Source organism: Eschrichtius robustus, chromosome 16, assembly GCF_028021215.1.
Source record: "Eschrichtius robustus isolate mEscRob2 chromosome 16, mEscRob2.pri, whole genome shotgun sequence".
Classification (NCBI taxonomy): Eukaryota; Metazoa; Chordata; class Mammalia; order Artiodactyla; family Eschrichtiidae; genus Eschrichtius; species Eschrichtius robustus.
In genome coordinates, this window is record NC_090839.1 from 78,345,275 (window position 1) to 78,369,413 (window position 24,139).

At 38.4% G+C, this 24,139-nt stretch overlaps 1 protein-coding gene across 2 annotated transcripts in view; it reads left to right on the forward strand.

Annotated features, from left to right (window-relative positions):
* Nucleotides 1–24,139, forward strand: part of TPST1 (tyrosylprotein sulfotransferase 1) — a 121,896-nt gene that overhangs the window by 34,789 nt on the left and 62,968 nt on the right. For both annotated transcript variants that reach the window (XM_068524444.1, XM_068524445.1), the window contains exon 2: nt 1,836–2,781. In XM_068524444.1, the coding sequence (XP_068380545.1) occupies nt 1,937–2,781 (845 nt within the window). In that variant the 5' untranslated portion in view covers nt 1,836–1,936. The remainder of the gene's footprint in view (nt 1–1,835; nt 2,782–24,139) is intronic.

Consider the following 24,139-nt stretch of genomic DNA (forward strand, 5'->3'; position numbering starts at 1 on the left):
CTGCCGCCTAGAGCATCACTTACACTGGCAGCACAGTTGGGCATGTGTGCTACGCTCCAGTTCAAATTGAGTGATCTCCCATTGATTCCAGCAGCAAAGCCTCCAGGCCTTGTAGTTTGCCCTGCCCTGCAGAACCTCTCTACCTGCTGAGTGGGTGGATGGTGGGGGTGGGAGTAGTCTTGGGCACAAATACCACAGCTCTCACTGTTCTTACTGAACGTTGAGCAGTTTTTCAAACATAAATGCTTCTTGGGTTGTTGTATTCCTTTGGTCAATTTCCAGAGGACTGAAAGGGTGGTTTTGTCAGTTTCATTCCTCTTTATAGTTTGGTTTTTGGGGAGAAGAATCACCTACCTTCCTGTTAGTTCATAGCTAGACATCCTGCCTCTCAGAATGTATTCTTTTTCTGGTGTAGTTAGTCATTTCCCCAGGTGTACTCACTGTCAGTCAGGATATTCATATATATATATATATATGACTGAGAGTTTTTAAGGACTTGGCTCATGTGATTATGGCACTGGTATTTCTAAAATCCATACAGCAGTCCGGCAGGTAAGAGTTGATGTTAGCCTAGAGTCTGAATTCCTCAGGGCAGCAGGCTGGAAACTCAGGCAGGGTTTCTGTGTTGCAGTCTTGTGGAGAATCCCTTTTTCTTCAGGAAACTTGTCTTTTCTCTTAAGGACTTCAATTGTTGGATGAGGTCCACCTGTATTTTGGAGGGTAATCTACTTTACTCAAAGTCTGTTGATTTAATTGTTAGTCACTTCTAAAAAATATACCTTCACAGAAACATTTAGACTGGTGTTTGACCAAACACTGGGCACCATAGCCTAGCCAAGTTGACAGATAAAACTAAACATCACACTTGCCCTCTGAAGTTCAGGGTAAGTTTACATGTACATAGTATGTATGTTTTACATACATGCCCCTGCTTTTACATGTCTGTGTCTTTGGTCATAGCGTATCTTCAGTTTAGAATGCTCTGTGTACTCAAATCTTATCTATTCTAGATAAGGCTAGATCACAGACACACACAGTTTTCTTTGCACCCTATACACCAGCTTTCCTGAACTACTTGTCACCTAATTATGCTGTGTTCTGTCATGCCATTGTGCTTTTGCACACAAGTTTCTATTGCTTTGCGTACTCCTTCCTCTTGTTTTATATACGGCTTTTATAGCTTCCTGAGGTAGACTCTGTGTGCCTTTTCATTATACTACCATTGTCTCCTTTGCTTATTTCTACTAAGACACTGATCACACTTTATTGTCATTGTATATCCGTCTGCCCATGAGACTTTGTTTCCTGAGAGCAGGGGTCACTGCACTGCTGTCCTTTTCAAAGTTTGTCCTCAGCCAAGCCCAAGTATCTGGACTGTAGTACCTAAATAAATAATTTGTAAGATATGAATAAACTGAATCTGTGTTAAAAATTTGGAAGTTGTATATTTCTTCTGTAATTTCTCTTTATAGTAGAATGTGGATGAAGCTTCTTGGGGATGAAGCAACTCTGAATATCAGAGATGAACCTTGGGTTAGACTCCAAACATACTTGGGAATATTAAATATTTGCTTGACTCACTATAGAAATAATTTTATTTTTCCATTCTGTGCAAGGTCTGTAGCTTCAGAATTGTTACATTAAGAAAAGCTGTTTCTGATTAGAAGTATTGATTTATTTTTGCTTGTATTTATATATACTTGTATTCTAAGAGTATCAGTGTATTTACGACTGCTTCAGCTTCTTTCTAGCTAAAATGTAATGGTGATAACTGATGATTAATTTGTAAACAATCTTAATGTGATGGTAAAATAACTTTTTCCTTTTCCTATTAGATATTGATCATCTTTCTGAAGTAGAATCTCCATGGCCTGAATGTTTTCTGAAAAACATTTGTAGCAAAATATCTGTTTAATAGCAAGATAACCACATCAAGATGGTTGGAAAACTGAAGCAGAACTTACTATTGGCATGTCTGGTGATTAGTTCTGTGACTGTATTTTACTTGGGCCAACACGCCATGGAATGCCATCACCGAATAGAAGAACGTAGCCAGCCCCTCAAATTGGAGAACACAAAGACCACTGTGCGAACTGGCCTGGACATCAAAGCCAATAAAACCTTTGCCTATCACAAAGATATGCCTTTAATATTTATTGGAGGTGTGCCTCGGAGTGGAACCACACTCATGAGGGCCATGCTAGATGCACACCCTGATATTCGCTGTGGAGAGGAAACCAGGGTCATTCCTCGAATCCTGGCTCTGAAGCAGATATGGTCACGGTCGAGTAAAGAGAAAATACGCTTGGATGAGGCTGGTGTCACCGATGAAGTGCTGGATTCTGCCATGCAGGCCTTCTTACTAGAAATCATTGTTAAGCATGGGGAGCCAGCCCCTTATTTATGTAATAAAGATCCTTTTGCCCTGAAATCCTTAACTTACCTTGCTAGGTTATTCCCCAATGCCAAATTTCTCCTGATGGTCCGAGATGGCCGGGCATCAGTACATTCAATGATTTCTCGAAAAGTTACAATTGCTGGATTTGACCTGAACAGCTATAGGGACTGTTTGACCAAGTGGAATCGTGCCATAGAGACCATGTATAACCAGTGTATGGAGGTTGGCTATAAAAAATGCATGTTAGTTCACTATGAGCAACTTGTCTTACATCCTGAACGGTGGATGAGAACACTCCTAAAGTTCCTCCAAATTCCTTGGAACCACTCAGTATTACACCATGAAGAGATGATTGGGAAAGCTGGGGGAGTATCTCTGTCAAAGTGAGTAGATGTTATGTTTTTTATTTGACCATATTCAGCTAATGAAGTGTGTGTGTGTGTGTGTGTGTGTGTGTGTCTATATGGAATATATATATGTATATGGAAACTATAGACCTTTTCTGGAATAGAGCTTCATCAGTGAGTTTTTAAAAAATTCTCTAGCCGGTTCATTATAGACCCTTTCATTTACTTAATTCATTTTTAAATTTATGAATTATCCTTTATGTACTTGATGGAGGCAAACCCAATTTATAGCAGTGAAAGGACATCAGACTTTAATGTCCATCATTCAATTTTAGTGGCTTCTGATATTTAACTTCTAGATATTTTTGTTAATAAGGATAGTTAACTTTTGTGTAGATTAAGGTCAGTATGAGGAAAAGCATCTACCATGTTGGTATGTAGTGAATTCCAGCATATAGGAAATTTTAGTGAGAGAAAAATAAAGGTTAAAATTATCTAACTCATTCCCTTCATTTTACAGGTAGGAAATCTCAGTTAGAAAGATCAAAATGATTTACTCAAATTTAAATGGCAGGGCCAGAATTAGAATCTATGCTTTGGTCTTAATGGGCTAGTGCTTTTTCCCATGTCATTTTATTACATGTAGTGCTTCTTTTGTCATCTGATGGATACATCTTCCCTTGATTTTTACAAAATTTTAGAGGATCTCTGAAATTTGGAAGCTTAATCCATAATTCATACAAGAAGTTCCTTGGATTCAAATATTTCTAAAACCATTGTATTTTTCTTCCTTTCTCATGAAGTGATGACTAGGGTGGCCTGACTTGATCTGATAACCTGACTTGATGACTTATACCTAGAATAAGGATATAAAAACTACTGTTAAATTCAGGTAGCATCTCCTCATGAAGAAAAGTTGGCTATGACTAAATTTTATTTTTTATCTTTCCATTTATAAAAGTAATATCCCCTGTAAAAAAAAAAAAAGAAAAAGCAGTGAACTTCCCTTGTGTGTCCTGCTTGCTCCTATCAAGGAATGTCTTCTTGATTTTTTTTCAAAGTATAGAACTTGTACAGTAAATATTGATTCTTCATATAGGTAATTGGAAAGGAACAGCTACCTTTCTGCAACAAGCTTTCAGTTATTGATTATAAATTATTAGGTATCATCACTCCAGTGGCTCCAGGTTATTTTTATTGATTCAAAGAGAATTACAGCTTTAGCTAATGTCATCACAGTTTACTGTTCTTTCCAAATAATAAAGCATCACTAGTTTCTAATCACCTGTATTCCTAGGTAGCATTTTACTTTGTATGCTTGTATGTTGGCCCAGAAATTCTGATGCTAGTTCCATTTATTAATATAAAATAAGCCTATTAACACCCCCCCCATCTCTCCAAGTAGGGATTAAAGAGATATGCTCAAGTTAAATTTCTGTGGAAATCAGGAAAAGATAATTTTGCAGGGACTTCCCTGGTGGTCCAGTGGTTAAGACTCTGCGCTTCCACTGCAGAGAGTGCAGGTTTGATCCCTGGTTGGGGAACTAAGAACCTGCGTGCTGTGCAGTGTGGCCAAAAAAAAGATAATTTTGCAAACATGCAGACCAAGGAAATTCATAGGAATTTTGAATCAGTGAGTTTTAGAGGGGGAAGAGACCTTACTTAGCATGTAGTATATGGAATGCAGACCCAGTGAGATTTTATGCTTTGTCAAGAATCACACATGGCAGAACCATGACTAGAACTTCCAATGCCTATTCCAAGACTCTTGCCACTATATGAGTTTTTAAAAATTAGGGTATAACATATATAGTAAATCACAAATATTCAGTGTACAATTTGATGAATGTTCACATCTCTACACACGTGTGTTCTCACCATCCATATAAAGATATAAAAAAATTACCAGCACTCAGGAGACTCCTTTGTGCTCCTTCCGAGTCAGTATCCTCCTCAACCCCAAAGTAACCACTGTTCCAATCTCTTTCACCAGAAGTGATATGAGGTTGCATATAAAGTTCAAAAACAGTCTTGCTTGTTTTTGAACTTCATATAAATGCAGTCATGTCTATTTATTATCTTGTTCCTGGATTTTTTCATTTAACATTTAGATTCACCCAGAATATTATACATAGCAGTAGTTCATTCTTTTTCATTACTACGTGATATTCCAATATGTAAATATAACACAATTGATCCATTGTTCCATTGATGGACATTTGATGTTTCCAGTTTTGGGGAATTATGGGTAAAGTTGCTAAGCATATTCTTGTACCTAACCTTTGGTTGACATAAGCTTTCCTTTCTCTTGGGTATATAACAATGAGTAGAATTGATGGCTCGTAAGATATCTCTATGTATCTATATATCTTTAACAAATACTTCCAGTTTTCCAGAGTGTCTGTATCATTCATGTATGGCTGTACCATTCATGTGTGACTATACTCTACATGAATGTGTTCTAGTTGCTTCACATCTTTGCCAACACTTGGTATTGTCAGTCCTTTTAATTTTAGTGGGATGCAAGTAGTTTTTAAACTTAAAAGCAAAATAATAACATTTAAACTCCTTTTTGAAACAAAGTCTTACCCAGCATTACAGTATAAAATAGATAAGAGCAGAGCTACTGTGGTTGAAGCAGGTGTAATCTAAACTGTACTGCCTCTTTTAAGACTGAGTCCCTGCTCTTAAAAAGAGCTAATTGGGGGATAAGGTAGAAATATACAGACTTATTCCATTAGTAAGTACCAGGTTGTAAATATTACATGTTAGTTGAGAGTCATGACCATAAGGAATTCATAGCCCAGAGTCAATCATCCTGTGTGCTTTTGCCTTCCTATAAATATTTTTATTCTGGGAAAATTGTTTAAAGTAAGTATTTTAATACTTATTTTAGTATTATTTAGTAAAAAAATACTGAAAATATTTAGGCAGCCTTGAAGGCTTGAAGATATCACCAGATGGCTCAGGATGCAGAAATTGTTGACGACAGCAATAAGAAGGGCCTTCATGGTTCTACCTGCCTTATCTTGTTAACTATGAAGGTTAAGCTTTCTTTTGCTTTGCTTAGGAATTTTCAGTTATTTTCACTTCATCTCTTGCTTCCCTGGTCAGTTCCAGTTACAGAAGAGTAGGAGGTGCAGGGTAGTCACCTGCTAGCATGTATAAGGGTCATCTATGAAAGAGTTTGATAGAAGAAAGCATGCTTTCATTCTGGCGTGGTCCAGGGAGTCTTCATTAGAGATTAGTGTATATAAGCTAAACTTTTCAAAATTGAAAATAAAAGCAAAATATTTAATGAGTGGAGAAGGGATGAAAACAGATTGCTTTGACTGGCTGATAATTTAGCTTTAGTTCTGCATTTAGGTAAAACTGTAGGATTTTATTCTGTTTTATTTTTTTACTTATTAATTTTTTTTTGGTTACGCTGCACAGCATACGGGATCTTAGTTCCCCGACCAGGAATCGAACCCACACCCCTTGCATTGGAAGCGCAGGGTCTTAACCCCTGGACCGCCAGGGAAGTCCCTAGGATTTTAGATATACTAGTCATCCTTGATATTTTAAGGTAGTCGTTCAACTCCAGTAGTAGTTCTAGTTTCTCCAGTGACTGGCATTATAACTTTTATGTTTGAATGCTATGTTCTGTTTTAATAAATTATTCATCCACACTACTCAACTTCATATTAAACTGAATCATAATCTTGAATATGATAGCTCCAAAAAACAATATGTATAGAACTCGCTGATCTCTCTATTTCTTCTAAACTAATAGAGAGTAGAAAAAAATTGAGGTATTTCTACACGTCTTTTTGCCTTTATCTTTCAAGAAATGTTTGTATAGAAAGGTGGGGGGGGGCACATTCTAAGGAAAATATTTTATGCAAATAGGTGTATTCCGGCAGAATTCTCCAAGTGATTGAATTGGAGGAGGGTTTCGCTGATCAGGGAATGGTATCTCCTGCTGAGGCCTGCTCCTTTTGACATTTGTATTCTGCGTTTGGAGTAGGAAATAGAAGTTCGTAATTTGAGTAGGAAATAGAGGTAAAGTTTGAGACTATTTATGTAGACCTCTTCCTGCAGATTGTGGAATTTTTGTGGAATTTTAGTCATCTCCATATGGAAGCATTCAGGAAGTTACTAGAGTGCACAGAGTTGTTTTTGCTATTAAACTCATTAAGATACTATAGAATTACCTGGAACAAATAAAAATCATCAAAAACAGTAACAAAAAAAAAAGCCACCAACCATATGTATACTCAAGAGTGAGTGAAATAAAAAGGTAACTTACGATCAGTAAATAAGTTTAGTAGTCAAAAGAGCAAAGCCAGAAAAACAAAATAATATAATGGTAACCCTTAAAAGGAATAAGTACAAGAATCAAAACTACAATTCAGAGAAGAGTTATCTACTCCTAGAGCAGAAAAAGGGTGTAAAACTATTATGCACAAATAGGTTAGAATGAAAAATGTAATAATAGTGGTAAATATAAGAGAACAAATTGGAATACAATAAATGACACTCTGAAGCTTCTAATAAGTGTAAAGCAGAGAAAAAACTTAGAAATCAGATCCAGAGCAAAAAACACATTAAATAAATAGGTGAAAATAATGCAGAAAAGTTTTTGGAAATGGAGATACTTTTGAGGAAGTAGAATAGTTATTTAGTAAATTTAGAATATTAATATTTTTTTAGTTTCCAAAATGGAATTTAGTTTGGAAATTAAAAATTTTTATATTTTACAGGATTACCAGAGAAAGATAACAAAATGTCTACTTGAAAAATTTCTGAAATGTAAGGATAACAAGAATATTATGAGCAAGTTAAGAGAAAGGCTATATTCATGCAAATTAGGATCACTTCTATAGTTTGTAAGATTAATAGCATGCAAATTAGGATTAGCTGAGCTCTGTGAACTCAGATTAAAATATCCCAGAGGAGTTTTATAAGTATTACATTTTTTCCCCATAAAATTATCATAGAGCAAGGCTGTTTACTTTGGATTACTGATCCTTTGTGAAGGCAGTAAACCTATCTTTATAAATTTAGTTGTTAATCAAATACCATCTAAGAGGAATGCTTTGGGATTGTGGAAATGGCTGTGCTGCTTTTACAAGTCAAATTGAAGAGCTAAGTAGCTGAGAACCCTTAGCTGGAAAAGGGTAATTGAATAAACAAGGAATACAATTGACAGCAAAACAGGTTGTAAAAGGAAAACAGTAGAGGAAAATTGTATTTCAAAATACGTCAGCGAAGAATGAGAAGAAGAACAAGAACATAAATTAATATAAAGCACAACTCGCACTTTTCTTGAAGAACATGGCAATTGATGGCAAAAAAATAGAAGTTGGGTATTAGATCATTTAGATTAGGTGTCTTTGCAAAAGATAGAGATCCAAGATAACAATGGTTTTAAATAAAATACTGGCTGTTATGTAAAAGAAGGCAGACCAAGACCGGTTTGGAAGCTCATCGCCCCCAAGGTCCAAGTTGGAGCTCCAGTCATATTATCTGTGTCCTAGGCAGCAGGGTAGGGGTAGGGTGGGCATATAAGAAGGGGCCTTAAGTATTTTTTAAGAATATTTTCTAGAAGCTTCCAGGTAGCCCTTCTCCGTGTGTTGCACTGGCCATAACTTAGTCTTATGGCCGTAAATAAAAGGCTGAGGAATGTAGTGACCATGTGCCCAACTGAGAGTTGATGTTTCTTTTACTGAGAAGAATAGGTTGTTTTTTGGGGTAGGCAGATAGCAGTCTCTGCTACTTCACTGAGTACTTACTATGTGCCAGGCAGAGTGCAAAAGTCTGCCCTAAAGGTACCCATGGTCTAACAGAAGACACAGATTGCTGAATGATACAGTGCGAAGTACTATGGGAAACCAACAAGAGGTACCTAACCCAGTCTGGGCTGTTCAGGAAGGCCTTCCTGGATGATGTGGTGTCAAATTGAGAAATAAAGCAGTGTTTCTCAACCTTGGCAGTATTGACATTTTGGGCCAGATAATTCTTTGTTGTGGGGGACCATCCTGTATGTTGTGGGATGTTTAATTAGCAGCATCCCTGGCTCCTACTCAGTAGATACCAGTAGCAACCCTCCCCACCCCTGCCAAGTTGTGGCAACCCAGAATGTTTCCAGACATTGCCAGATGCCCCCTGGGGGGCAAGCTCCCAGATGAAGGGAAGACCATTTTGACTTACAGGATATTGTGCTCCTTGGGTGACCCATGGTTAGAGTGTGGTAGTTCTTCCTTGACTGCTTAGAACATCTCTTCCTTCCTTAGCCAATTGAACCATCAGGAGATATTACTCCTAGGATCGGTCTGTGTCTAACTCTAGTCCTACAGTGTCCAAAGAGAAGAGGTGGAATAGAGAGCTTCTTGTGGCGTGACTCATGGCCCAACCTAGGGGCACAGAAGGACCTAGGGAACAGCTGGGACCTGTTATGCCTGAACTGTAGGCCCTGCCCTCCCACTCTATAGTGGAAGGAAGTCATCCAAGCTCAGTCCCACCTGGGCCCAGAATGTCGCATTTGTTTCCCATAGCCTAATATAATTTTTTAAACATAAAGTAAAATAAACCCAGGCAGTAATCATTTGGAAGCTACAACATGGACAAATTCACAAAGATGAGAAACACTGTGGTATTTATGAGGAATTATAGGCAGTTTGGTGTTGCTAGAGAGTTCATTCCCAGGCACGAAGTAGTGGGAATAGGCTTGAGAGAGCTGAGAGGGACCAGGCTTTGGAGGGCCTTATATTTTATGCTAAAGATCTTAAATTCTATCCTGTAGAACAGTTGTTTCAAACTTGTCTTATCCGTGGGACACTCTTTTCAAATGAAATCTCATAAGGAACCTTGGTATCTAAAGTACTTAGAGGTGATGTGGCTCTGGTTTGTGGCAACATTTAATTTTGCTGGATTTAGCAAAACTGAAGTAAAACTCATGGAATTGCAACACTTCTATTTTGTTTTCAAAAGAAAAAGTTGATTATAACATCCTCTTACATTTATAGAAATTGTAAGTTTTTAAGAGGTTGGGATTATAATGGTTTCTACAAACACTTAGGGTTTTTTTGTTTATTTTTGTTTTTGTTTTAAATATTTATTTATTTACTTACTTACTTATTTGGCTACACCAGTTCTTAGTTGCACGCAAGATCTTCGTTGCAGCACGCGGGATCTTTGCAGCATACGGGATCTTTAGTTGCGGCTTGTGGGATCTTCAGTTGTGGCATGCGGGATCTTTTAGTTGCAGCATGCAGGCTCTTAGTAGCAGCATGCCGGCTCTTAGTTACAGCATGTGGGATCTAGTTCCCTGACCAGGGATCAAACCTGGGCCCCCTGCGTTGGGAACACAGAGTCTTATCTACTGAGCCACCAGGGAAGTCCCTACAAACACTTAGTTTTTTTGTTTTATTTATTTATGTATTTATGTATGTATGTATGTATGGCTGAGTTGGGTCTTTGTTGCTGCACGTGGGCTTTCTCTAGTTGCGGCGAGTGGGGGCTACTCTTCGTCGTGGTGTGTGGGCTTCTCATTGTGGTGGCTTCTTTTGTTGCGGAGCACGGGCTCTAGGCATGGGCTTCAGTAGTTGTGGCTCACCAGCTCTAGAGCACAGACTCAGTAGTTGTGGCACTCGGGCTTACTTGCTCCGCGGCATGTGGGATCTTCCCGGACCAGGGCTCGAACCCGTGTTCCCTGCATTGACAGGTGGATTCAACCACTGCGCCACCAGGGAAGCCCTAAACACTTAGTTTTAATAGACCTAAGTTTGACCTTTCAGGGTATGAAACTTAGAAGGCATGAAACAAAGAAAAAATATTTTTTTTAAGATTTAAAATGTTAGCCTGTTTGGGAGTGTTTTTCTAAGGTGAAACATAGGGCAAATTTGATCTGTAAGTAGAATAACCTGTAAAATTGATTAACTGCTATCAAGAAAAACCAAGCACATCATAGGTATTATAGCTAGTTTCTATCCAGATACTATGGTCCTCTCCCTCTTCTGAATTCAGAGCATTATGGTCCCCTCCCTCTTCTGAATTACCTAATAAAGGATGATTTCATTATTTTTGAAAAACACCATTACATTCCATCATTGATCAAAATCATCTTCTCAGACATCAGCCATACATTAGGGTCACCTAAAGGACCTTTTAAAAGACCCAGAGTTTCTGATTCAGACCTGGTGTAGCCCCAATAATTTGCATTCGTAGCAGGTTCCTAGGTGGTGGTGCTCCTTGTCTGGAGATTTCACTTTAAGAACCCCTGCTCAGAATCATGCTGCATCTTATGTTTGCTTCGTATGTAGACTCTAACTTTTTTGCCTCTTACTCTCTGGGCTCCAGCCACACTGAAATAATTGTATCTACTCAAATATTCTACACTGTTCATTGTATCAGCTGCTTTGGATGTATTGCTCCCTCTGTCTGCAGTACCTTTCTCTCACTTCATCTGACCAAGTCAAGTTGTATTTCAGCATTCAGCTTAGGTCTCCCTTCCCTAAGGAAGAGCTCCTTGAGATCTCCCTTTGTCTAGGATGTGCTTCCTTTGCCTTCATGAGGTGTCTTGGCAAGTGGAAAAGAGTTCAGACTTTGAAGCTGATTAGACCTATGTTTAAAATTCCTTTACTGACACCAACTGGTTTTGTAACATTGGATAAACTACTGTCCCTCTCTGTGTCTCCATTTTTTTAATCAAGAAAATGGAGAAGATGGTGATGATGACCATGATGTTATCATCTAATATTTATTGAATATTTGTTGTGTGCCAGGCACTGTGTTATAAGTTCTTTGCATGCCTTATCTCAGTTTTCATATTTACCCTTTCACACTTACACATAGATACTTTAAAAACCTCCATTTTGGGACTTCCTTGGTGGTGCAGTGGTTAAGAATCTGCCTGCCAATACAGGGGACACTGGTTCGATCCCTGGTCCGGGAAGATCCCATATGCCACGGAGCAACTAATTCTGTGCGCCACAGCTACTGAGCTTGTGGTCTAGAGCCCACGAACCACAATTACTGAGCCCGAGTGCCACAACTACTGAAGCCTGCGTACCTAGAGCCCGTGCTCCACAACAAGAGAAGACACCACAATAAGAAGCCCGTGCACCACAACAAAGAGTAGACCCCTTGCTGCAGCTAGAGAAAAGCACGCGCGCAGCAACGAAGACCCAACGCAGCCAAAAATAAATAAATAAATTTATTTTTAAAAACCCCTCCATTTTATAGATGAAGGGCCTATCCCTCTCAGAGAGGTTGAGGAGCTTGTCCTCGGTTCCACAGTTGGAACATAGTAGAGTGAGGATATGGGCTCATGTCTTTCCATCTTTAGAACCTGTGCTCTTAACCTCTATGTTATATTTACTTTATAGGGCTTATGAATATTAAATAAAATAATGAGTGTGAAAGTGGCTAAACACAGGCAGACAGATAAGAGTCAGACAAAGGTACCTAGCACGGTACCAAGTGTGCCATAGGCTTTTGTTATCACACATTCTCCATAAGCTTGTTTACGGTAGAGATAGTCTTAACTCATGAATGTCTGTTTAACTGATGAAGCAAAATGGGCACCTGATTTTAACAGCTCTACTAGGGAAACTGACATGGAAGTTTGGGAATTTCAGCCTTACAGTAGTAATATTTGAAACTACCTGATGATGATCCCTGGTCTGTCATTATTTTTGTCGTGTTTTTCCCATTTTTGTTTGTTTAGTTTGCCTATTTGTGAACTTTACATAAATGAGATCATAGTCTGTGTTTTCTTCTGTCCATTTTTTTTTTTTTTACTTAACATTATCTTGAGATTTATCTTTTTGAGGTGTATAACTATTTTCAATTTGTTTTTATTGCCACAATACTATGATATAATAGATATAATAATAATAAATATAATGATTTATACATTTATACTGTTGATGAACATTTGGGTCATTTTTGGTTTCGAGCTATGTACATTTTTTAAGGTGTCCTCTTCAAGAGTTTCTCTAAGATACACACTTAAGCATAGGATTGCTGGGTCATGGAGGATATGCATATTCACCTTCACTAGGTAATGCCAAGTTGTTTTCCAAAGAGTTTGCAGTAGCTTACACTGCTACTATCAATATAAAAATCCCCAGGAATCCATAACCTCACCAGCCTGGCTTTTTTTTTTAAACCTTCTTATTTAGTTTAACTGTATAGTACAGCCTGGCTTGTTAATTTTTCTAACTGGGTAAGAGTAAATGGTAGGTACCTCATTGTAATTTCAATTTGTAATTCTCTGTTAATGAATTTGAGCACCGTATATTTTCATTGGCTATATATAGTTCTCTTTTGTGAAAGGCCTGTTGATGACTTTTGCCCATATTTCTGATGGGTAAGGTTTGTCTTTTTCTTTTTGATATCCTTTATCTGATAGATATATTACAAATTGCTTCTCTCAGTAGCTTGTCTTTTAACTTTCTTTATAATCTCTTTTGATGAAGTAGATTTTCAAGTTGTTGCACTTATCAGTCTTTTCCCTTATGGCTTTTTTTTGTTTTGTTTGTTTTATCTTAATCTTTATATGACATTGATTTTTGAACATGATAAACTGTGAAATACAAGTGGTCTTGAAATATAATCGTTCATAAAATTCATGTAACAAATCAGAAACCCAAATTAATATATGCAAATATGGAAAATTTTTTAACAATATTACTTTTTAAATTAATTTATTTTTGGCTGCACTGGGTCTTCGTTGTTGCACGTGGGCTTTTCTCTAGTTGCGGCGAGCGGGGGCTACTCTTCGTTGCAGTGTGCGGGCTTCTCATTGCACTGGCTTCTCTTGTTGCAGAGCACAGGCTCTAGGCATGCGGGCTCCAGTAGTTGTGGCAAGCGGGCTTCAGTAGTTGTGGCTTGCGGGCCCTAGAGTGCAGGCTTAGTAGTTGTGGCACACGGGCTTCGTTGCTCTGCAGCATGTGGAATCTTCCTGGACCAGGGCTCGAACCTGTGTCCCCTGCAATGGCAGGCGGATTCTTAACCACTGCGCCACCAAGGAAGTCCTGGAAATTGTTAAATAGTAAAATTAGCAATGTTGCCTAATATTCTTTTTCTGTTCCAGGATCCCTCCAGGATTCCATATTACATTTAGTCATCATATCTCCTTAGGTTTCTCCTGGCTATGACAGTTTCTCAGACTTTCGGTATTTTTCATGACCTAGATATTCTTTTTTTTTTTTAATTTCTGAATTTTATTATATTTATTTTTTTATACAGCAGGTTCTTATTAGTCATCAGTTTTATACACATCAGTGTATACATGTCAATCCCAATCGCCCAATTCAGCACACCACCATCCCCACCCCACCGCAGTTTTCCCCCCTTGGTGTCCATATGTCTGTTCTCTACATCTGTGTCTCAACTTCTGCCCTGCAAACCGGCTCATCTGTACCATTTTTCTAGGTTCCACATACATGCGTTAATATACGATATTTGTTTTTCTCTTTCTGACTTACTTCACTCTGTATGACAGTCTCTAGATCCATCCACGTCTCAAAAAATGACCCAATTTCGTTGCTTTATATGGCTGAGTAATATTCCATTGTATATATGTACCACATTTTCTTTATCCATTCGTCTGTCGGTGGGCATTTAGGTTGCTTCCATGACCTGGCTATTGTAAATAGTGCTGCAATGAACATTGGGGTGCATGTGTCTTTTTGAATTATGGTTTTCTCTGGGTATATGCCCAGTAGTGGGGTTGCTGGATCATATGGTAGTTCTATTTTTAGTTTTTTAAGGAACCTCCATACTGTTCTCCATAGTGGCTGTATCAGTTTACATTCCCACCAGCAGTGCAAGAGGGTTCCCTTTTCTCCACACCCTGTCCAGCATTTGTTGTTTGTAGATTTTCTGATGATGCCCATTCTAACTGGTGTGAGGTGATACCTCATTGTAGTTTTGATTTGCATTTCTCTAATAATTAGTGATGTTAAGCAGCTTTTCATGTGCTTCTTGGCCATCTGTATGTCTTCTTTGGAGAAATGTCTGTTTAGGTCTTCTGCCCATTTTTGGATTGGGTTGTTTGTTTTTTTAATATTGAGCTGCATGAGCTGTTTATATAATTTGGAGATTAATCCTTTGTCTGTTGATTCGTTTGCAGATATTTTCTCCCATTCTGAGGGTTGTCTTTTCGTCTTGTTTATGGTTTCCTTTGCTGTGCAAAAGCTTTGAAGTTTCATTAGGTCCCATTTGTTTATTTTTGTTTTTATTTCCATTACTCTAGGAGGTGGATCAAAAGAGATATTGCTGTGATTTATGTCAAAGAGTGTTCTTCCTATGTTTTCCTCTAAGAGTTTTATAGTGTCTGGTCTTACATTTAGGTCTCTAATCCATTTTGAGTTTATTTTTGTGTATGGTGTTAGGGAGTGTTCTAATTTCATTCTTTTACATGTAGCTGTTCAGTTTTCCCAGCACCACTTATTGAAGAGACTGTCTTTTCTCCATTGTATATCCTTGCCTCGTTTGTCATAGATTAGTTGACCATAGGTGTGTGGGTTTATCTCTGGGCTTTCTATCTTGTTCCATTGATCTTTGTTTCTGTTTCTGTGCCAGTACCATATTGTCTTGATTACTGTAGCTTTGTAGTATGGTCTGAAGTCAGGGAGTCTGATTCCTCCGGCTCCGTTTTTTCCCCTTAAGACTGCTTTGGCTATTCGGGGTCTTTTGTGTCTCCATACAAATTTTAAGATTTTTTGTTCTAGTTCCGTAAAAAATGCCATGGGTAATTTGATAGGGATTGCATTGAATCTGCAGATTGCTTTGGGTAGTATAGTCATTTTCACAGTGTTGATTCTTCCAATCCAAGAACATGGTATATCTCTCCATCTGTTGGTATCATCTTTAATTTCTTTCATCAGTGTCTTACAGTTTTCTTCATACAGGTCTTCTGTCTCCCTAGGTAGGTTTATTCCTAGGTATTTTATTCTTTTTGTTGCAGTGGTAAATGGGAGTGTTTCCTTAATTTCTCTTTCAGATTTTTCATCATTAGTGTATAGGAATGCAAGAGATTTCTGTACATTAATTTTGTGTCCTACAACTTTACCAAATTCATTGATTAACTCTAGTAGTAGTGTTCTGGTGGCATTTTTAGGATCCTCTATGTATAGTATCATGTCATCTGCAAACAGTGACAGTCTTACTTCTTCTTCTCCAATTTGTATTCCTTTTATTTCTTTTTCTTCTCTGATTGCCATGGCTAGGACTTCCAAAACTATGTTGAATAATAGTGGTGAGAGTGGACATCCTTGTCTCGTTCCTGATCTTAGAGGAAATGCTTTCAGTTTTTCACCATTGAGAATGATGTTTGCTGTGGGTTTGTCTTATATGGCCTTTATTATGTTGAGGTAGGTTCCATCTATGCCCACTTTCTGGAGAGTTTTTGTGATAAATGGGTGTTGAATTTTGTCAAAGGCTTTTTTTGCATCTATTGAGTTGATCATATGGTTTTTATTCAATTTGTTAATATGGTGTATCATATTGATTGATTTGCATATATTGAAGAATCCTTGCATCCTTGGGATAAATCCCACTTGATCATGGTGTATGATCCTTTTAATGTGTTGTTGGATTCTGTCGGCTAGTATTTTGTTGAGGATTTTTGCATCTATATTCATCAGTGATATTGGTCTGTAATTTTCTTTTTTTGTAGTATCTTTGTCTGGTTTTGGTATCAGGGTGATGGTGGCCTCATAGAATGAGTTTGGGAGTGTTCCTTCCTCTGCAATTTTTGGGAAGAGTTTGAGAAAGATGGGTGTTAGCTCTTCTCTAAGTGTTTGATAGAATTCACCTGTGAAGCCATCTGGTCCTGGACTTTTGTTTGTTGGAAGACTTTAAATCACAGTTTCAATTTCATTACTTGTGATTGGTCTGTTCATATTTTCTCTTTCTTCCTGGTTCAGTCTTGGAAGGTTATACCTTTCTAAGAATATGTCCATTTCTTCCAGGTTGTCCATTTTGCTGGCATAGAGTTGCTTGTAGTAGTCTCTTAGGATGCTTTGTATTTCTGTGGTGTCTGTTGTAACTTCTCCTTTTTCATTTCTAATTTTATTGATTTGAGTCCTCTCCCTCTTTTTCTTGATGAATCTGGCTAATGGTTTATCAATTTTGTTTATCTTCTCAAAGAACCAGCTTTTAGTTTTATTGATCTTTGCTATTGTTTTCTTTGTTTCTATTTCATTTATTTCTGCTCTGATCTTTATGATTTCTTTCCTTCTGCTCACTTTGGGTTTTGTTTGTTCTTCTTTCTGTAGTTCCTTTAGGTAGGTGTAAGGTTAGATAGTTTATTTGAGATGTTTCTTGTTTCTTGAGGTAGGCTTGTATAGCTATAAACTTCCCTGTTAGAACTGCTTTTGCTGCATCCCATAGGTTTTGGATCATCATGTTTTCATTGTCATTTTTCTCTAGGTAATTTTTGATTTCCTCTTTGGTTTCTTCAGTGATCTCTTGGTTATTTAGTAATGTAGTGTGTAGCCTCCATGTGTTTGTGTTGTTTACATTTTTTTCCCTGTAATTCATTTCTAATCTCATATGGTTGTGGTCAGAAAAGATGCTTGATATGATTTCAGTTTTCTTAAATTTACTGAGGCTTGATTTGTGACCCAAGATGTGATCTATCCTGGAGAATGTTCCATGCGCACTTAAGAAGAAAGTGTAATCTGCTGTTTTTGGATGGAATGTCCTATAAATATCAATTAAATCTATCTGGTCTATTGTGTCAGTTAAAGCTTCTGTTTCCTTATTTATTTTCATTTTGGATGATCTGTCCATTGGTGTAAGTGAGGTGTTAAAGTCTCCCACTATTATTGTGTTACTGTCGATTTCCTCTTTTACAGCTGTTAGCAGTTGCCTTAGGTATTGAGGTGCTCCTATGTTGGGTGCATATATATTTATAATTGTTATATCTTCTTTTTGGATTGATCCCTTGATGATTATGTAGTGTCCTTCCTTGTCTCTTGTAACATTCTTTATTTTAAAGTCTATTTTATATGATATGAGTATTGCTACTCCAGCTTTCTTTTGATTTCCATTTGCATGGAATATCTTTTTCCATCCCCTCACTTTCAGTCTGTATGTGTCCCTAGATCTGAAGTGGGTCTCTTGTAGACAGCATATATATGGGTCTTGTTGTTGTATCCATTCAGCAAGCCTGTGTCTTTTGGTTGTAGCATTTAATCCTTCACGTTTAAGGTAATTATCGATATGTATGTTCCTATGACCATTTTCTTAATTGTTTTGGGTTTGTTTTTGTAGGGCCTTTTCTTCTTTTGTGTTTCCCACTTAGAGGAGTTCCTTTAGCATTTGTTGTAGAGCTGGTTTGGTGGTGCTGAATTCTCTTAGCTTTTGCTTGTCTGTAAAGCTTTTGATTTCTCCATGGAATCTGAATGAGATCCTTGCCGGGTAGAGTAATCTTGGTTGTAGGTTCTTCCCTTTCATCACTTTAAGTATATCATGCCACTCCTTTCTGGCTTGTAGAGTTTCTGCTGAGAAATCAGCTGTTAACCTTATGGGAGTTCCCTTGTATGTAATTTGTCATTTTTCCCTTGCTGCTTTCAATAAGTTTTCTTTGTCTTTAATTTTTGCCACTTTGATTACTATGTGTCTCGGCGTGTTTCTCCTTGGGTTTATCCTGTATGGGCCTCTCTGTGCTTCCTGGACTTGGGTGGCTATCTCCTTTCCCATGTTAGGTAAGTTTTCGACTATAATCTCTTCACATATTTCCTCGGGTCCTTTCTCTCTGTTCTCTCCTTCTGGGACCCCTATAATGCGAATGTTGTTGCATTTAATGTTGTCCCAGAGGTCTCTTAGACTGTCTTCATTTCTTTTCATTCTTTTTTCTTTATTCTGTTCCGCAGCAGTGAATTCTACCATTCTGTCTTCCAGGTCACTTATCCGTTCTTCTGCCTCAGTTATTCTGCTATTGATTCCTTCTAGTGTAGTTTTCATTTCAGTTATTGTATTGGTCATCTCTGTTTGTTTGTTCTTTAATTCTTCTAGGTCTTTGTTAAACATTTCTTGCATCTTCTCGATCTTTACCTCCATTCTTTTTCCGAGGTCCTGGATCATCTTCACTATCATTATTCTGAATTCTGTTTCTGGAAAGTTGCCTATCTCCACTTCATTTAGTTGTTTTTCTTGGGTTTTTTCTTGTTCCTTCATCTGGTACATAGCCTTCTGCCTTTTCATCTTGTCTATCTTTCTGTGAATGTATTTTTTGTTCCACAGGCTGCAGGATTGTAGTTCTTCTTGCTTCTGCTGTCTGCCCTTTGGTGGGTGAGGCTATGTAAGAGGCTTGTGTAAGTTTCCTGATGGGAGGGACTGGTGGTGGGTAGAGCTGACTGTTGCTCTGGTGGGCAGAGCTCAGTAAAACTTTAATCCACTTGACTGCTGATGGGTGGGGCTGGGTTCCTTCCCTGTTGGTTGTTTGGCCTGAGGCAACCCAACACTGGAGCCTACCTGGGCTCTCTGGTGGGGCTAATGACAGACTCTGGGAGGGCCCTCGCCAAGGAGTACTTCCCAGAACTTCTGCTGCCAGTGTCCTTGTCCCCACGGTGAGCCACAGCCACCCCCGGCCTCTGCAGGAGATGCTCCAACACTAGCAGGTAAGTCTGGTTCATTCTCCCCTGGGGTCACTGCTCCTTTCCCTGGGTCCCAATGCACACACTACTTTGTGTGTGCCCTCCAAGAGTGGAGTCTCTGTTTCCCCAAGTCCTGTCGAAGTCCTGCAGTCAAATCCCACTAGCCTTCAAAGTCTGATTCTCTAGGAATTCCTCCTCCCATTGCCGGAACCCTAGGTTGGGAAGCCTGATGTGGGGCTCGGAACCTTCACTCCAGCGGGTGGACTTCTGTGGTATAAGTGTTCTCTAGTCTGTGAGTCACCCACCCAGCAGTTATGGGATTTGAGTTTACTGTGATTGTGCCCCTCCTACCATCTCATTGTGGCTTCTCATTTGTCTTTGGATGTGGGGTATCTTTTTTGGTGAGTTTCAGTGTCTTCCTGTCGATGATTGTCCAGCAGCTAGTTGTGATTGTGGTGTTCTCATAAGAGGGAGTGAGAGCACGTCCTTCTACTCCGCCATCTTGGTTCAGCCTCTCCCTTATGGTTTGAACTTTGTGTTTTGTAAAGAAATCTTTCCTTACCCTAAGGTCAAAAATAGTCTCCCACATTTTTTCCTAAAACTTGAAGAATTTTCCTTTCATGTTAATCAGTCTGGAACTTATTGATCAATATGAAATTTATTTTTTGTGTGTGAGGGTACAGATCCATCTTTAATTTTTTTTCCATATGGATGTCTGGTTCCCCAGAGCTCTTTATGGAATAGTCTCTTTTTCCCTAGCCACCTGCAGTACCTGCTAGGTTAAATATTAAGTTTCCATATATGCATTTTTCTGTTAGTGAAATATAACATAGTTATACTCTATTTTAATTACTATAGTTTTACAAAATGTCTTAATATCCAGTAGGGCAAGCCTCCTGCTTAGTTCTTCTCTTGGAATGTCTTGGCTATTTTTAGCCCTTTATTCCTCAGTTTTCTATTTAAGCATGATTTATTAATGATTAAATTTACATTGAATTTGTAGGTAATTTTGAGAAGGATAGCTATCATTATATCAATATTAAGCCTTCCTATCCATAACACAGTATGCTTCTCCATTTATTTAGGTCTTCAACATCTTTTGATGATATTTTATTATGTTCTTCATAAAAGTCTTGTACTTCTTTTGATTAATTTTTGAGTACCTTTTTGCTGTTAATGTGAATAATGTGTTTTTTTTTCAAATAATTTTTTGTTTGTTTTTGGCTGTACCTCACAGCTTACGGGATCTTAGTTCCCCGACCAGGGATTGAACCCGGCCCCCCGCAGTGAAAGCTCCGAGTCCTAACCACTGGACTGCCAGGGAATTCCCCTATATAATTTGTTGTTTTTAAAGTTTCTGTTAGTTGCTCTTGTATCAAAATACAATTGACTTTTGTATATATTTATGTCCTGCAGCTTTCCTAATGTTTTGTGGTTTTGTCTAGGCTAGGACTTATAATAACAAGCAACCTTGTTTTAAAGCAGTGGTTCTCAACTGGGGCCAATTTGCTCTCCTGGGGGACATTTCGCAATGTCTGGAAATATTTTTGATTGTCACAATGGTGGGGTGGTTGCACTGCTGGCATTTAATAGGTAGAGACCAGGGATGTTGCTAAACCTCCTACAATGCACAGGACAAGCCCCACAACAAAGAATTTATCCAACTTAAGATGTAAATAGTGCCAAGGCTGAGAAACCTTAAGATAAGTTTTTTCTTTATTGTGAAAATTTTCAAGTACAAAAATATTCAAAAGAATGGTATATGTATGACCGCCAACAATGATCAATATAGGGCAACAGTGTTTCATTTAACTTTCTCCCTTCCCCTACTCTTGAATTATTTTAAAGCAAATCCAGGACATTATATCATTCCATCTTTTATTTTTTTTATTTTTGGCCTTGCCGCACGGCTTGCGGGATCTTAGTTCCTCAACCAGGGATTGAACCTGGGCCATTGGCAGTGAGACCACAGAGTCCTAACCACTGGACCGCCAGGGAATTCCCCATTCCATCTTTTAAAAAAATAATTAATGAATCATTTATTTCATTAAAAGTAGACATTAACAGTTTTAAATCAGACATTTAGAAAAAAAATTCTGATTGTAATCTACATTAAAATTAGCTCCTGCGAAGACATATTCAGTGAGTAAGATAGTTAAGATTTTGGTTTCTTACTGAGATAGTCCTGGGTTTGAATCCCAGCTCTGCCTCTTATAAGCAGTATGAGCCTACAGAAGTCACTCTGTCACTTTGAGTCTTGGCTTATTTCTCATTTAAAAGGCTGCATTTAAGAAAGAAAATCTGGAGCCATTCTTAGAAAGGATACAGATGAAGAAGTATGTAGGGCGAGGTCTGGAAGGGTCCCAAGACAGAAGCTTCTGGCCCCATGAAACAAGGGTGCTCCATCCTCCTGACATGTGGATATGTTCACCAACCTGGAAGCTCCTCAAAATGTAGTGACTTTAGTGTTTGCTTAAAATATCAAACATGTATTTTATCATAGTTTCGGTGGGTTGGGAATATGGGCTTGTCTTAGCTGAGTCTCCTAGCTCAGAATCTCTTACAGGCTGCAATCAAGGCTTAACTGATAGGGGACTGTTTCCCAGCTCATGTGGTTTTGGGCAGGATTCAGTTCCTCATGGGAGTTGGATGGAGGACCTCACTTCCCTGCCCTGAAGCTTTCTCTGTATGGCTAGTCACAACACAGCAGCTGACTTAATCAGAGCAAGCAAATGAGAAGAGCCAGGGAAAGTGAGCAAGACGGAATTCACATCTTCTTAACCTAATCTTCAGGTGACATCCTATCACTTCTGCCATATTCATTAGAAGCAAGTCCCTAGGTCTAGCTACAATCAAGGGGAGGAGATTACGTGAAGGAATACAGGAGTTGGGAATCTTGGGTACCATTTTATTTTTAAATTTATTTTATTTATTTATTATTATTTTTAATATTTTATTTATTTACTTATTTATTTGGTTGTGCTAGGTCTTAGTTGTGTTTTTCCAGCTCCTTAGTTGTGGCCAGTGGGCTCCTTAGTTGCAGCTCGCCAGCTCCTTAGTTGTGGCATGTGAACTCTTAGTTGTGGCATGCATGTGGGATCTAGTTCCCTGACCAGGGATTGAACCTGGGCCCCCTGCACTGGGAGCGTGGAGTCTTAACCACTCTGCCACCAGGGAAGTCCCTCTTGGGTACCATTTTAGAAGCAGCCAATCAGTCTGCTCTTAGGCTGCCAATGACTCATATGCAAAATACATTTCCCCCCTCCCCATGTCCCAAAATTCTCATCCTATTACAGGCTCAAAGTCCTTCATCTTGCCATCTAAATCAGGTCTGGTTGTGGATGGAGCTTCTGGATGTAGTTCCTTAAATATAGGTCCTTGAATAGAAAAGATCTGTAGCACTAAAGGTACAAGTTATGTCCCCACTCCACCCCCAATGCCACTATACAGTGATGGAACAGGCATAGGACAATAGACATTTAAAATGAAGGCAAATAGGGGGGAAAAAAAGGTGTCATTGATTCATATCAATTCTGAAATCCATCTGGGAAAATATTAGACATTCTTTGATCAGGTCTCAGTCAAATGTAAGTAATTTAGGAATTATTTTCCATGTCTCTCAGCTCTGCCCTTTGGGCTCTTGAGTGATCCTTCCTTTTTCATGAAAGATAGCACATATTTTGTAGCTATGTGGTTTTATCTGTCTACTTCCTGCCAGAAGAATTTTGGGAATCCAATGTGTCTTTCCATTTTGTACTGTTTCTGTCCCTTTCAGTCCAAGTTGGCAATGTGGCTGCTGATAAACTTCTCAAAAACGTTGTGGGTGCTCTGTAAATCTCACTGGGGTTCATTCCATTTGGATAATAATTTTACCCACAAATCTCTTTGAGATAAACCGTTCTTTGCTTTGGGCTCCTGCTGAGATGGCTAAGGGACAATGTGCTTAAGCTTCCTAGAGGACTTATTGTTAAATTGAGAGGATCTGTGAGGCACACCCTTAATTTGTTTAAAGGACTCTGTGTGACTGAATTATTAAGAGCCATTTAGGAGCAGCCTACCACAGAGGTTAATTTATCTAATTGAAGTAGTTATATGACTTTTTTTCCTCCTTTTAAGCTACTAATGTAAGTTACATTAATAGATTTTGTAATGTTGATTTAACCTTGAATTTCTGGAAAAACTCCAACTTAGTGGAGCACTAATTATCATCTGATAATTAGTGCTGGATTTGATATGCTAACTTTTGGTTTAGGATTTTTATATATATTTCATGAGTGATACCTGTAATTTTTATTATTCCTATACTCTATGTCTGGTTTTGATAGGGATAGAGTAGGATAGTTACACAGGTAGTTTTAGAAATCCCACTAGGGGATTATAGATAGAGAGGGAACCTTAGGGAACTTTGGGAGACCACTGTAAGTTTTTGTCTTGTTTTATTTTTGAGACCATTGTAAGTTAATGGTTGAGTCCAGCAAGATAATATCCTTAGGATCAAGGACAAGAATGTAAGGGAAAGGTAACATTCCAAAGGAGAAGACCCTCATTATACTGAAATCTGTGATGATTTAATGTATTTTAGTATATGTTACCACCCTTCTGCTGATTTGAATAAGCACCATGATAGTCCTAGTTTGACCTTATAGAGTCAAACACTCTCTTGCCTGATGAGAAGGAGGAGCTAATGATGTAAGTAAGCCTAACGTCTACTCAAGGAATGAGGAAGAAGGTGGTCCTTCCCCCTCCCCACTTTCCTTTGACTATAAAAATGTAGCCCGCTTAATTCTTGGGGCAGA